This window comes from Neodiprion virginianus, chromosome 3 (genome assembly GCF_021901495.1).
Source record: "Neodiprion virginianus isolate iyNeoVirg1 chromosome 3, iyNeoVirg1.1, whole genome shotgun sequence".
NCBI classification, from domain to species: Eukaryota; Metazoa; Arthropoda; class Insecta; order Hymenoptera; family Diprionidae; genus Neodiprion; species Neodiprion virginianus.
The window spans coordinates 21,844,523-21,859,040 of NC_060879.1; the positions used below are offsets into that span (position 1 = coordinate 21,844,523).

Genomic DNA, 14,518 nt, shown 5'->3' on the forward strand with positions numbered 1-14,518 from the left:
GAATGAATTGTATATAACTTGTAATCGAATGACACCGAACACCGTCATTTTTACCAAGCAGAAAATTTTACATAATTAATTAACCAAATCAATTTAGTTTATACATGCTAAGCAGTGAATATGCGTTTAAGTAAGTACTACTTGTTGTATGACACGTATACTGAAGCCTTTGAATAATGAACAAAAAAAAAATAATAATTCCAGATTTTTCGATTCTTCGACTAATAGCTATTTTCGTATTTAAGGCTTGAAGTTTTTTTATCCTAGTGCAATCCGTCGCACGAGGGTGTAAAGCATTACGCCCATGGTGCGAACAATAACTACGTGCGCCATTTAGCCGTTGCATCGGCACCCATTTCCATGAGTGGCTTTTCCCGCCGACGGCGTGGCGCTGCCGTGTCAAGTTGCCGTTGCGTCAATTTGACACCCGTGAACATCTAGACTTTAGCGAATCTTCGGTCAGCGACCTATGGTTTTTACCACGTTTTTACCAAGAGTGCTTAGAAAAATACTCAAAATCAGTTAAAATATGATTTGGAAATTGAAGTACATTTACTACGGAATGCTGGTAAAACTTGTATTTTAACGAAGCAGCGACATAGAAATGGCCTTGTCAAGCGGTAAGCGTATAGTAGGATCAATGAAAAGTTTAATTCTTGGTCCATGAGTGGCACGTGTTTAGTAAACATAACCTAATATGATTTGACCGGATTCTACACATGATTTAGAATAAAATATGATCCTATTTACAGAGCTTTTGTTGCGTTTGGACGCGGATGCGGAACCGCTGCCAAAACGGCTGAAACTGGCTGAGAACGCATTTTGCAGCACTGATCTGCCGATAAATCATAAAGAAGATTTGATAGTCAAATGGCTGTGCAAAGTAGCACCCACAGAATTGATAGTTTGGAAGAGTTTGAGACTTTGTGTTTACTGTCAAACTGACAACAGAACCACTCTAAATCTCGAAACGAAAACGAAACTGGTTGAAACTCTAACAAACCAACTGAACTTCAGGGAGGAAAATATTCCTGATGAGATGCTTGATTGCTGCATTTGGATTTTGACAAACCCTAAAATGCAGCATTACTTCCAGAACGTACTGAGCAAATTCGGACGTTTTTTGCAATGTCTACTCATCAGAATTAGGCTAGAGAACTTTAAACAGGCAGCTACTAATGATGATGTGCCTGACCGAAGCAGCCTTGTCTTGTCAGAAGTTAGACAAGCTTGTGTCTTGAATTCCATTGATAGTTTAATTCAGGTGCATAAACACCATTCCGATAAAAATCAGGTGGCTGAAACTTTTTTGGACTATGTTTTGAGTCCACTCTGCGCCCTAATAGATCCTACCTGCACGGACAACTCTAATAGGATTGGAGCAGAAACGCATAAATGTATACAACAAATATTGTTTGGCAAAGCAAGGTACAACGAGTACAAAGAATATAGTTCCGGAATAGGAAATGGATGTTTACCTGTAAAATTATTCACCACACTTACCCAACTCCTTGCTAAAATGGGTTCTGATGATGTTTCGGTTATGTTGAGTTATGTCTTCCGCGCTGCAGTTGGCTCCTATAAAACAGATGGTGAACTGATAGACAGCTTCTTCAGAAGCTTTGTAAATTCTGCGGGTAATCTAAAAACTGTAGTATCAAATTACCTGATTAATTATCTGACTGACATTCATCTGGAGTTTGGTAACAAGATTGACAATCTAACTCTGACGGAATTTCTTACCAGCTTAATTGACGAGATTCTTTCAAAAGAAGAAAGGTTGAGTCATAAGGATTATGATCTGTTGCGCAATGTTACCCACTTGAATCCGCTGGTGGTAGAAAGTAAATTACCAGCCATCTTCCGGAGAATACTCCTCGAAGCTAGATCATCAAGGTCTGAAGAGCAGTCCTATGTTATGTTCCTGATTAGCGCCGTGGATGCAAGCTCGCGTCTGAGGCGTGAACAAAAATTGATTCCATGGCTTCTGCTGGCTCTTAACACAGCTCTCCAGGAAAATAAAAAGTGCTGTCTATTACCAGCAGAAGTTTTCCCTACCCACTTCACTTCCAAATTCACAAGTCTTGCTAGCGGTTTGCATAGCCCGCAAGTTACAGCTATGCTCAAGTCGCTGAGTTACCATTTAAAATCAAACTGTGTCGATGAATTTAATATCAACTCTGCAGGTAATAACATGAACATGATCACGCATTGTTTTCAGTTTCTTATTCACCTGCATTCAACTATATGCATTCCATTTTGTTTCAGGTCAGGTTACCCTGATGACAGAATGTACAGTCCTATTAATGGTTTCATTTTTTAATGGTATTCGGATATTTGAACACAACATACCTCTTCCCATGCAAAAAAAATTTACCAGTGCATTAAGTGAACTGGGTGACATACTTTCTACTCTAAGCAAAAAGATTTCGAATACCACATATAATGGTAGGATGACGATTATCTTGTTGGAAGCTGCTCTGTCATGGAGCAGAGTATGGAGTCTACTGGCTTTCTACGCCCCAAAATCGGGCGCGGAAAATATGTCTTTCCCAATTTTAGAGGATGACTTGCAGCATCTGATCCAAAGGGTCGAGAACTTTGGAGATACGGGCTGCAAAGAAGCCCTGGTAATGACATGTAAAAAATTACCGATTATTGTCCAAAGTTTTATATTTCATGTTTTTTCATTTTAGAACTTTGTGCTTACAGAACAAATTTTCACTGCACCGAACAAAAATAAATCTGATTCGTGAACCCCAGGCAAGGTTGACTGGTCTTGTCGGCGAGATGCAAAATTTTTGGTTACTTATTCTTCAGGATTATCCAGAGCTTGTTTCATTATTAACTCTTGATCAGCTAATGCAGCTGACCTCGTTCTTTTTGGCACAGATGATCACACACAGTGAAAGCAACTTCCAAAAGTTACAAGATTTATTGAGGCAAGAAACTCTAGAAGAAAATAAAAGATTCGTTATTGTGATACTCTGCCAAATTTTTATTGAAATTGGATCATTAGCTAAACAAAACATGACTACGGATATAGTCGCACGAATTAATATTGTGAGTGTAATCAAGCGAACACATTCTGCATTCTGTACTTTCTGCATCTACATCTAACTTAAACTTTCATCATTCTAGGTAAACATATTGGAAGCTGAGAGTGATGATGCTATTCCAGCATTGGATTCCAATAAACTGATTAAGGATGTTCCAGTATTATCAACTCTGCATAACGATGAGATGTGCAGGATAGAGAAATATTTACATGCCTTACTGTGTCTACCTATCAGGCATCTTGGTATTTCACTAAGGACAATGACGTTTGTAATTACTTACGTTATTGAAAGATCATGTCAACATCATGAAAGAATTAAAACCTTATGCAACAACATATTATTTGGTAAGTTAGATAATTGCTGTAAATTTATTTAGAACTCACGAAATATAATACTACCATATTAACGTCTATCTCTTTTTTAAAATAAAAAGTTGCACGTTTTCATGTTGAAATTGTAATTCACAGGGCTAGTAATACACAATAATGTACAATTTGTTTTTTCGTAACATGGTATTAAAAATACATGTATTGGGTGTATAATTATGTAATATATTTTTCATCATTTACAGAAAGTCTAGAAGAAGGTGGGCTGAATGTTTTGGAGTACATTGATTTGGACTCATTGGTACCTAATCTTCCCAGAAACAAAGTTTTACAAAAAGCGTTCGAATTATCATTGCGCAATGTAAAGACGTTATCAGGATCTCCGACTTTATTTACACTTAGTAGCTGTCCAGACGAATCAATTTCAACAGTTTTATCATGTATCGAAAATGTCAAACAAAAAACAAATAAGACAGTAAAACTTACTCTGGATAAAGTTGAAAAGAAACTGGGCAAGCGAGCTTTGAAAACATGTAACGAAAATATAGAATCTGCTGAAGAAGTCAAGAAAATTACCATGGCATTAAAAATTTCCCTTGGAAAAAACAGTGTCAAAGAAAATCTTAAAAAATCGGTTAGCTCAATGCTCCGATCCGCCTTTATGGTATGCAGTTTATTATTTAATTGAATCCAAACGATCTTCTCTGTTAATGCAAAACATTCATTGTTTTTACTAATCATTGCTATATGAAATTTCCAGAATGGTGTGGATGTAAGTTCAAAAGAAGAAAATCACAACAACGATAGAGAGGACTTCATTAAAAAAGCTTTAGAATTGGCAATCATCGCCTTGCAACATAGGTCATATTTAGAGTTACCAGACGAAATTGTTGCAGGCATTTGGAGTACTGTTTTAAAATATCCACAAACAAAACTACTAACCATCTTGCTGGAGGCTACAACTCCGAAAGTATTCAACGAAGTTTTAATGTCCCTCCACAGGCAGACTGTAAGTTTCAATTCTATTCACAATCTTGCCAATAAAAGAATGTTACGTCATTCATAGTTTATTTTAAGATATTTTTCAAACAGGCTCCTTATAAATTTGTAAATTGTAAAGGCTTATTCCCATCGTTTTCATGTTCGCGATTGTTTTTTTTTTTTTACGTCTAAAATATTGGGATAAAAGGCAAACATTCTTTTTCAGTCTAGAATGTATTCTGCTAGGAAGGAACATGAAAAATAGTTCCATTTCCAAGCTAGTGCCACGAGTGTGGATACATTCTACCTTATTTTCGCAGGAAATGGAATTGTATGAGCCTGATGCGATAAAATTGAACAATACACTTGTTATTTGGAATTGCATTGAGATGTCAGACATGGGAACAAGTCGAAATAAATCTCGACAGCACGCTACGCGAAAGCTGATGCGGATGCTGCTGATACTTGAGATAAGAACTGAGCACTGGCCCGATGTGTTAAAATTGCTACAAGTGATCGTTAACTCAAAGCATATGCAGCTATTTGGTGAATTTATCGACATGATAATATCGATAGCTACCAGGTCAATAAGAGAAGGAAATAGCTTGCTTGAATGTGACAATGTATTAATACTTTGCCTGAGCTTATTAAGATCCAGAGTTGAAATGATGACTGACAGACTCCCGCTACTATTGCAGCTTTTCAGACAAGCTGTTACCTTTGTATCCTCCCAAGCTAAAAAAGAAAGTACAGCAAATAGTCATTTATTGGGACTATGCGCTCTTAACGTTGAAAAGTAAGCGAATATGTACAAAATATATATTTATCTATGAATAACATTAATAATCACAGTTCCTTTGTTTTTCGATTAATACGGACGACCTGTTTTCAGAGTTACCAGTGCCTTATGCAAATTGAAAAGGCATATGGAAAGGCTCAGCCCTTACTTAATTTCTGATATGGTAGATGTTTTTGCAAAAGGAGATTTAGAGCCCATCAAAGTGAGTCACCAGATCATTTTCTATGGCAGTTTTGACTGTGTAATATAAATATATTATTATTATTACCTAGGAAGTTTCTGAGATACTAGGCTGATTCACATTTTAGTTTAGCTTATTATTTTCTAAAAAAAAATTATTTTTCAACAGGAGCCATTCCAAAATTGTATCAACAAACTACTGAGCATTTGCGATCCTCACGGAGTGGCCTTTAACTATAGAGCCTTACCAGCAGCAAAGCGTGAAATATTCAAAAACATGAGCGATACATACAACAAGTTCCATAGATTTACTGGAAAAATTTGATCTGTCAAATACAAACCATTACTTCCTGTTGAATACTTGTAGTCTTAAGTTTTACTGTATTGAATAAAATGATGATAAATTTTATTTTCTGGCCATCTTCTGTCTTATCCTCATATACTTCAAGTTTTTTGCCACTAGATTTAATCCTATATCTATATCATCCAACTCAAATGCGTTGCTCTATGATATGATTGATTGGCTGTTCTTCAATTCGATAAGAGAGTAGACAGCAGGATCAAATGGAAATGTTTGTACTTTTTTGTCCTTTCACTAACACTTGTTGCAGGCAGAGTTGTTACGTTTGTTTGATCACAGAATTCCCTGACTTCCGGGTTTTTCAGGCATGAAACCTATTTGGTTTCCAGTCTGAGTTGCCGTAATAAAATTATTAGTTCATCTACCTAAACATAGTAATAGAGATCAACCATTAATTCAAATGACTTAATTTATTCAACTCATATAAATACTCAATCTATGGAAATCACAACTCAATCATGGTTATTTCACTTGGTTTGAGATTTATACCACATGCTTGTAACACTTAAACATCTACGGCGCTACATAGAGCTCTAGTCAATAAAGCCGAATTTTATAAGAGAAAAACTACCGTTTGTTTCAACCTGTTATCAAAATTGCATTGTTTAAAATTTTTATTAAATCGTACTTTATGCCATCAATAATCATATTACAAATATCCAGTATGCGGAACTTGAATTCACGATCAACTTGTACGAATGCAGTGGTCTTATTGAACATGTTGAGAAAACTACCTTTTAAATAACGACACAAGAAGTCATTCTGTATATAAAAAAAAAAAAAAGAAAAATCAGTAAACTTCTATTGAAAAATAAAAATTTCCAGCACATCTGCGTAATTCCCTGAGAATTCCAGGTTTCCAGGATTTTCAGGTCATGTAACAACCGTGGTTCCTAAAATAAGAAAAATAAAATACAAGAATAAATTGTAAACGGTGTGTGAATAATTGTTTCGATTTTTTTTTACTATTCTGATGAATTAATAGATTGAATTTGTATTAAAGTATGATATTTTTTCTGTACCGTGGTTCCATGAAGATATTTGAGAGTATGCATGATTTATGTAGGTGTTTAATGAATCGAGTCTGACGTTTAATATATTGAGTATAGTATGTTTTTAATGATGTGATCTTCCATAATATGTAAATATGCACAAGTATAGTATATTGTTATTATATAATAAAAGTGTTACAGTGTTGTGTGATACGATAATAAATTTTTTATAGTAATCTCGTTATAATTACTAAACTTAAAAATAAATCTAAAGAATAAGCTAAATTACTAAACGCTAGCGCCTATTGCAGTAGCCTAGCATGTCTTTTTACTATATTGGCGCGCACTGGAGCGAAGAATGATTTAATTTCAATACTTTTTTCTCAAATTTTTGTATGCTCCTTAGCTTTCATCCATTTTCCGATTGTTTCTCAACGCGTAAAATTCACTAGCCACCGGTATGTAACTTTGTTGTATTTTTCTTTTGTTATATTTTCAGTTGTCTTGATATTATGACAGGAGGATTTGTTAATGCGAGCCAAGGAAGCAATATCACCAGAAAAGAAGCGAAATATTCAAGCTATAACTACTAATAGCAAACGAGAATATAAAGCAGGCAACAAGAAAGACAAGCAGATTGATCCTTAGGTACACTATATTCGATTTTCTCTTGCTTTCTCTTTTTCTCTCTCTTTCTCTGTATCTATGTTGGATAGTATGTAATAGAATGAGGGATAACGTAAGTGTACAAGTGTGGAACTCTAAGTTGTAATATTGTGTTTAGTGTGTGGCGGTCAGTTGTAACATGGAGTAAGCGGCGTGTAGTTGTAATATATTATGTAATATATTTAAGAAAATTACGAAATAGAAAAATGAAAATTTAGTGAACAACTAAAGCGGAATATTTAAATTTCAGAGAAGAGATGATACAAATATCTGGATAATATTGGCTTTGCAGATTATATATCAGATACAAGTACAGGGGTGCAATTTATTTGCGCAACACACTAGAGTGTTTATTTGACTATTCGTTGAATTTTTTTTACTTCTTTCTTTATTGATTTCGTTTTTCTTTCTTTTTATTATTATTATTATTCTTTATGTGAATGGTGGTACATTTTGGTAGTTGGGTGCGCAGGGTTGCTAGGCACAGATAATTGACTCGCAAATAACTCTTCAAACAACATTAGAGCATACGACACATATTAGTATAATATACATAATTGTTTTTTTTTTGCTTGTTTGTGTTTTTGTTTCATCATTTTGCTTCGTAATAAAGATATTACTATTATTAGCATATCTCATGTAAGTTGTGTTGGTGTTGTGTCGGTGCGATAATTGGTTATGTAGATAGGTATATTATTTCAATACAATTATTTTTGTTTGTTGTTTCTTTTTCATTTTCTTGTTTTGTTTTTTTTTTTTTCGTTTTCTTACTTTCTTATCCGCTGTGATCTCGCAGTTTAATACAGATGGCTAATACTAGGAATGAGTTCGATTACACAACTTTTCGTTTCTAGTTTCAATTATTTATACATACATATATATATACCTACTACGTCTCACAGATTGTGATTTAAATAAATAAATCGTTCTTCATTAATATCAATATTATTAGCGTATTGTCGTACAAGAAATAGAGAGCCTGCGACCGTCAGTCAATAACCGAGCAGCATTAAGAGTACACAAAGAAGTTGGCAGATACTAGATTCAAAACTAGCGACAAGCTAACTTTATTTGGATATATTACAGGACTTTTGCAACTATGCTTTTCTTTGCTTTAATCGACAATTTTTTTTTTCAATTATAGTATTTCTATTTTGAGCCCCGAGCTGATTAATTCTACGCCTATACACTGTCGATTTAATAATATTTGACAGTTCAGTCTGGGCGAAAGGGTAGTTTTCGCGACACTGGTCAGCATTGCTACTCCGTGTTATTCTCCAAATACACAGCACTAAGATTATTTTTCATTTCTTTCTTTTTTCTTTTTTGTTTTTTAACAAATTTTGCACGTTCCTATGTAGTATTACATATATATGTATATATGCAGTATGTAACGTATAGTCAACAAACCTTATGATTTTTTTTTCATTTTTTTTCTTTATAATCTAAAATTGTCTTTTGATGCAGCAATGGGAAGACGGCGCATAGAGTAGACAGTTTCCTATTTTTTTTTTGGACCAGATTTTAGAAACTGATTAATGGAGCAGGTGAAAACCAGAGCCATAAAGAGAGGAGGAATAAGAGGAGAAAGGATGGGGCATGGAGTGATTAGTACTTCGCAGTGTACGTCGTTTCTAAATAAGAATTTTTCATCTTGTTTTTCGCGAAATAAAAGTCGAATGTTTTTATAGGGAAAGGAGAGGGAGCGGAATATAAATATTGATATGACACGTCATGGTGCATAGAATACCTACGACCTGATATGTGGAGCAGACGGGTATGTCACCGGTAATACTTGGGATTGCTAAAGGCTGCTGCGTCTTGGCTTGTTTTCTTTGATGTACACATTTTATGTATCTATTTGTCCCACGCATACATATAATATTGCCGTCCACGCCGCCGCCACCATTCGTACGAATATGTTCATCACTGACAATAATAAAATCGTCGAGTTCAGAATTTTTCAAAATATTGTTGTAAATATGTACCCTACATTAATTTTCCTAAGATATTTCAATGTCAAATATTGTACTTCAACAGCAATAATCAAGTAACAAAAAGACACCAATCAAGACGCTGAATTAGTCTGCATAGCTAAGTTTGAGACATTACTGTTGTTATCCTTTAAATTTTCTCACTCTGTCAACAACAATAACAATAGTAACATAAGTTATAATCGTCTGAGTAATCCATTATTACATTAAAATTTTGAAAAAAAGAGAGAAGCAGTATGAGAATTGAGAAAAAAAACGAACCAAAACGCATCTGCCGTAACATTTTATACAATACTTACTATTAATAATTAATATTTAATAATAATATTAATAGTAATAATAATAATGTTAACGATATGTACCTACGATCTATCTAACTAACTACAAAGATTAACTTAATGCCTTAAACGCAATATCCATTCAATATGTCTATATATATATATTCCAATTTTTTGAAAATTGGAACTATAAACAATAATAATAATCGCAATGATAATAATAATAATAATAATAATAATAATAATAATAATAATCAATAAATTGTATTTTCATGCGTTCGCAAATATATACATATAGATGGGATATGTATTGGTAATAGAGTTAAACAAATTGTTTTTATAATTACTTATCGACACAGATTAGGTTTTTATCTTACAACCTCGAGTTTGTTGTTATTGATGTACATGCGTAACTTTTGTGTTATGTTCGGAACCTCGAGTTATATTCTACCTGGAACATTTAACTACTGAGCGATTTTAAGAAGTAGATGAATACACGAAATAATAGATGCTTCGTTTCAGTAACAAAGTAAAATTATCATTAATAGATTGTTATCGTAGAAATCTACGATTTACCAAAATTAATTGAATAGTTTGGCATAAAAATTATTATTGAAAAATTTTAGGGATCTTTAAAGAAAGTTATTGAAATGCATCAACACCAATTACATGTATGTACATTACATTCTTATACTCAAAAACGCTTGCAGTAATTTATTACAACTTCATTGCATTTCCAGTTAGAAGTACTGCTCAGGAGCGTGTCGTGTGTTCGTTGTAACGTGTAATACAAATTCACTTTACCCCAGCTATAAGTTTGCAGGTAAAGTATCAGAAAATAAGCAACAGTCTTGCATGCAAAGTGTGTGTTCTATGTGTAGTTTTAGTTTGTTTTTTTATTAAATTTTTTTTCTAGTATAAGCATCTCGTTATAACCGAATGCCTAATGTACATCACATTAAATTAGGCTTCCAATTAGGAAATTCATGATATCCTCTAGGAAAGTGATAACGTCGGTATACAGAGAAATGTAGGATGAAAACGTGGGGTATTGCATTTTCTGTTTTCCTAATTCATTAAAATTTATTTCATTTAGCGGAGGACCAACAAAAAAGCATCAAGTTAAATCGCCCGTTATCACATCCCTGAATTGAAGCCTAGTTTTCATTTTTTATTTTCGCATCACATACATATATATATCTACAAAATTTTTTTATGATATGCTTACGCTTTCTAATCGCTTATAGACTACCCTTATATGTCTTAAAAACGTGATCACTATATGAAAAAAAAAAAAAAAAAAACATACGACTATTCAACGACAATAAATGACATATGTTAGTCTTCTCATAGAAACTTAAACTTCGAATTAGGCAATAAAATAAAGGAAACCTACTTATGCGATAATAACGTGAGAATGTGACGTGAAATGGTCAATATTATTAATAATATTGATAATTTAAAACAGAAAAAACAAATAACTATAGGGTAAAGTTACTTCCGAAGAAGATTAAAATATATTTTTTAAGTTTAAACCGGGAAGAAGGGAGGGGTGAACCAGCAAAATACATTTATGCATCATATAATATTTCGTAAACAGGAATTGAAACAATTTTCAAACAATTCTTAAATATCATGCACCGATAGATGACCATTAATCGTTATTAGGCTACTATTTCGCACAAATCTCACATCCACCTAATTTCACATAGTTCGCATCAATATACATCGTCGTGTGATGAAAAGAAAAGAAGTGTCCTTATTGAATTCATAGTCCTTTATATACAATACGTAGTGTATTGTATATATAGTGTATACATACGAATGTGTAATTTACACATGTGTCATATAGTATGTTGCTTTCAGCAATCATTATGGGATCCTTTTAAGCTTCATTGGGTCGGATCCTAAACGATGTACAACTTACTCTCTAGTTGTATTGTAACAAATATTGCCTCGAATATAAACTTCTGTTATTTCCTTTCTTTTTTTTTTACTTAATTAAATTATACTTCATTTGTTAGTTCACTCACGATCAATGGACAAAATTGCGGATATTCTTCACGCGTTAAAAGGGTATAATAATAATTATCCCTTTTCCTTACGATACGTATGGCCGAGTCAAGATTGTATATTTATATCAGTATAGTCATTTGGTTCGCTTCGAAGTTTTAGAAACACCTTTTCTAAAAAAATTTCTTTTTTTTTTGTGTTTTTAAATTATTATTATTATTTTATGTGTTTGTGTGTGTGTATTTCTTTTTTTTTTTTATAAAAACGTCCCACAGTCTGTCAAAATATTACTGGGAGACACTACAGCATTGTGTTTTCCACATCAGTATTTGTCTTATTATTTTTTGTCCCCTTGATTTTTCTCCCGGAAGGCACACATCTACACATAGTATGTATAGTTGCACCCTATGTATTTATGTATGCCAATCTATTATATACAAGTATATATAGATATAGATATATATATGGAATTTCAATTCACACTCTTCAATCCGATCGTGCGATTGAGAGGGGATTCAGGTTACTCACTTTTTTTTCATCAAGGTTTTCGGCAACAAGTCTAGTCCTCGCAACTTGAACACTACAGCTGAGGGATTGTTTTCGTTTCTTAGGAACAATGTCGTGGCGAGATTCTGGTCAACTTGACATTCTTATAAACAGCAGTCTTGTTTAATGTTTAATTTAAAAAAAAAAACTTTCGTTTTCATTACTAACGCGTCTAATCCCCAATCTTTTTGCATCATAGAGAGCACTGATACAACGGTTCCAAGCTATATCAAAGGAATCTAATAATAACGGACAAACCCGATTAATCTCCTTCATAGACGGATATATATACTTTTGTTTTTATTATTTATCAGGTCCCATGATATAAAATCCATGCAAAAGATTTTTATTTCCAAACGAATTCTTCCACTGGCATTGACAAACTTTCACATCTCGACACTTGAGATTTGTTTGAAGCTTGGTGAGGTTTCTCCAATATTTGGAGACATAGTTGAAAAATGTCGATATTTCATGCAATAACACATTTTTCTTTATTGAAAAAGTTTTTTGTATTTTCATGCAACAGTTGCTTTAGGAAAATCCACACCCATTTGTTCCAAAATTTACAAAAATTAATTGAAAACCCCCCCCAAAAAAAAAAAAGGTCCCTAAGTTGTTGATAACCGTTACTCGACAATTACCGTGATTTCACATTTACGAAGTTATCTCATTTAGAGATGTGAAAAATTGCTTCATAAATGATGGGAACATTATCAATATGTAACATAAAAGCAGATTAGTTTTATCTTACATAAGGTTAAACCAGCGCAAAGAATCAATTCCTTTCAACATCACTGCCATGTATAAGACGTTATTCACCAAATTTTCATTACAGGTGAACGGAAAGAAGGAAGTGTCGTGTCTCTCGTTTGATCTGCGACAGATGAATTTCAATAAATATTTCCCGTCGTTACGTCCCCGTTTGATATGTGGCTAAATTAATATTATTCTAATTTTCTACACCTTCCCTGGATCGATGCAGCGAATTACAAGCAAGGGTTCCGCCGATAGTCCTAAATATAAGATATGTAATCCTTTGGAATAAATTCTAAAGCATCTAGGTATAATGCTTATCTCAATGCACTGTTACACACAACAGTTATGCCAAAAGTCAATTGTTTAAACATCGACTAAATATCAAATTCTTCCACACGCCCAAAAGTCTTGTCATCGCAGATCATCACTTCCCCAATCTACCGCCAACTTTCTTTCCACCCGTTAACCAACTAATGAACCTGGTTTCAGTATGGCCAAAATGCCGGAAGTGGGGGAGGAGGAGGTGGAGGGACAGCAGGGTACAGGGCAGGCGCAGCGATAAGAAGGCATGCGGGTGGCAGAGGGGTAGGAACCGGAGAAAGAGCAATCGTTGCGGGATGCAGAGCCGGCATGGGAGCGGCGCATATAGGATGCAGGGCAATAGAGGGGCGCTGGCGCTGGCGCTGACACTGGCCCTGGGTTTCTCCGTTCTATTCGGAATCCTGCTGCATTTTGATGTGCCCATTCCCAGATGAATTACTCGCTACTCCGCTACTGCTTGGTGGAAAGTTGGTTGGTATGGTGCGCGATGATGAGAAGCAGAGCTTCATGATGTACGGAAATTTTCCATCTATGACAGAATAAGTGAAATAAACCCTCGTTACTCTCATACAGGCTAGCCATCAGGCAAAACCTAACACGGATAATTCAGGGTATCCACTTAATTTGGTTTTGAAAATTGCCTGCATATTAGCAGTTTCCTTGTCTGTAATTACGATTTTTCCTTGACCTCTTGCTTTGAGATATCGCATTTTGCAAAACTTTTTTTGTATTGTTGAAAACATTGTAATGGAATACTTCACTAACAGAAAGCAGAAGGTCATAAGCACTAGTGAAAATGAAGTTTAACCTTTGGCATTCACGTTCGCAGTATGATTAATATAAGCAATATCATCCATATAAATAAATATTCTTGATCGAGCAAAGGCAGCAGGTGAAATAAGAATTTAAACTTTCGTTACTCGCGTTTGTTTGCTCGATGTATTTCATCGGCCGGCGAGCACTGTGCCCCCATGTTAACTGCAATGCAACGTTGCCACGTTACAATATAATAATGAAATATTTCTATTAAATAGCTTCATTGTTGAATTTTGAGTTCAAATTATAAGTAATAGTTGAAAAATTTAGAGCTTAGTATTAAACACTATATTTAGCAGGATTCCCAGGAACAGCTGCAAGTCTTTATTAAAATTCTTTGATATTTTCGGTTTTTCAGGTATTGCAAACAAGTCACCTTGTTAAATTCCGTTCGTAAAATACAGAAAATTTGTAGATAAACACGAACTGC

At 34.2% G+C, this 14,518-nt stretch overlaps 2 protein-coding genes across 7 annotated transcripts in view; one reads left to right on the plus strand and one right to left on the minus strand.

Annotated features, from left to right (window-relative positions):
- Nucleotides 1-395: 395 nt before the first annotated feature.
- LOC124299681 (uncharacterized) lies at nucleotides 396-5,754 on the plus strand. Of its 3 annotated transcripts, none has more exons than XM_046752960.1 (10): nucleotides 402-620; nucleotides 753-2,186; nucleotides 2,269-2,630; nucleotides 2,893-3,063; nucleotides 3,142-3,403; nucleotides 3,631-4,049; nucleotides 4,146-4,394; nucleotides 4,687-5,162; nucleotides 5,259-5,367; nucleotides 5,515-5,754. In XM_046752960.1, exons 1-10 carry the CDS (start codon nucleotides 605-607, stop codon nucleotides 5,668-5,670), a joined length of 3,654 nt encoding a protein of 1,217 aa, XP_046608916.1. In that variant the 5' UTR covers nucleotides 402-604; the 3' UTR covers nucleotides 5,671-5,754. The 3 variants fall into 3 exon arrangements, with proteins under 3 accessions (XP_046608917.1, XP_046608916.1, XP_046608915.1); XM_046752959.1 differs by having other exon boundaries at nucleotides 403-620; nucleotides 2,713-3,063; XM_046752961.1 differs by lacking the exons at nucleotides 5,259-5,367; nucleotides 5,515-5,754 and having other exon boundaries at nucleotides 396-620; nucleotides 2,713-3,063; nucleotides 4,593-4,827.
- A 147-nt stretch (nucleotides 5,755-5,901) lies between these two features.
- Nucleotides 5,902-14,518, minus strand: part of LOC124299682 (heterogeneous nuclear ribonucleoprotein L) — an 80,115-nt gene continuing 71,498 nt past the window's right edge. For 2 of the 4 annotated variants that reach the window (XM_046752963.1, XM_046752962.1), the window contains one exon: nucleotides 10,509-13,801. In XM_046752963.1, the coding sequence (XP_046608919.1) occupies nucleotides 13,662-13,801 (140 nt within the window). In that variant the 3' untranslated portion in view covers nucleotides 10,509-13,661. Of the gene's footprint in view, nucleotides 6,072-6,097; nucleotides 6,600-10,508; nucleotides 13,802-14,518 lie in introns of those variants that run through there. The other 2 variants (XR_006907037.1, XR_006907036.1) reach the window with 2 other exon arrangements.

Bases quoted from the DNA above. Each gene is read 5' to 3' on its own strand.
- LOC124299681 (XM_046752959.1), top strand. The intron at 4,050-4,145 runs GTATGCAGTTTA...TGAAATTTCCAG, and splicing joins TGCTCCGATCCGCCTTTATG to AATGGTGTGGATGTAAGTTC. The intron at 5,163-5,258 runs GTAAGCGAATAT...ACCTGTTTTCAG, and splicing joins TGCGCTCTTAACGTTGAAAA to AGTTACCAGTGCCTTATGCA.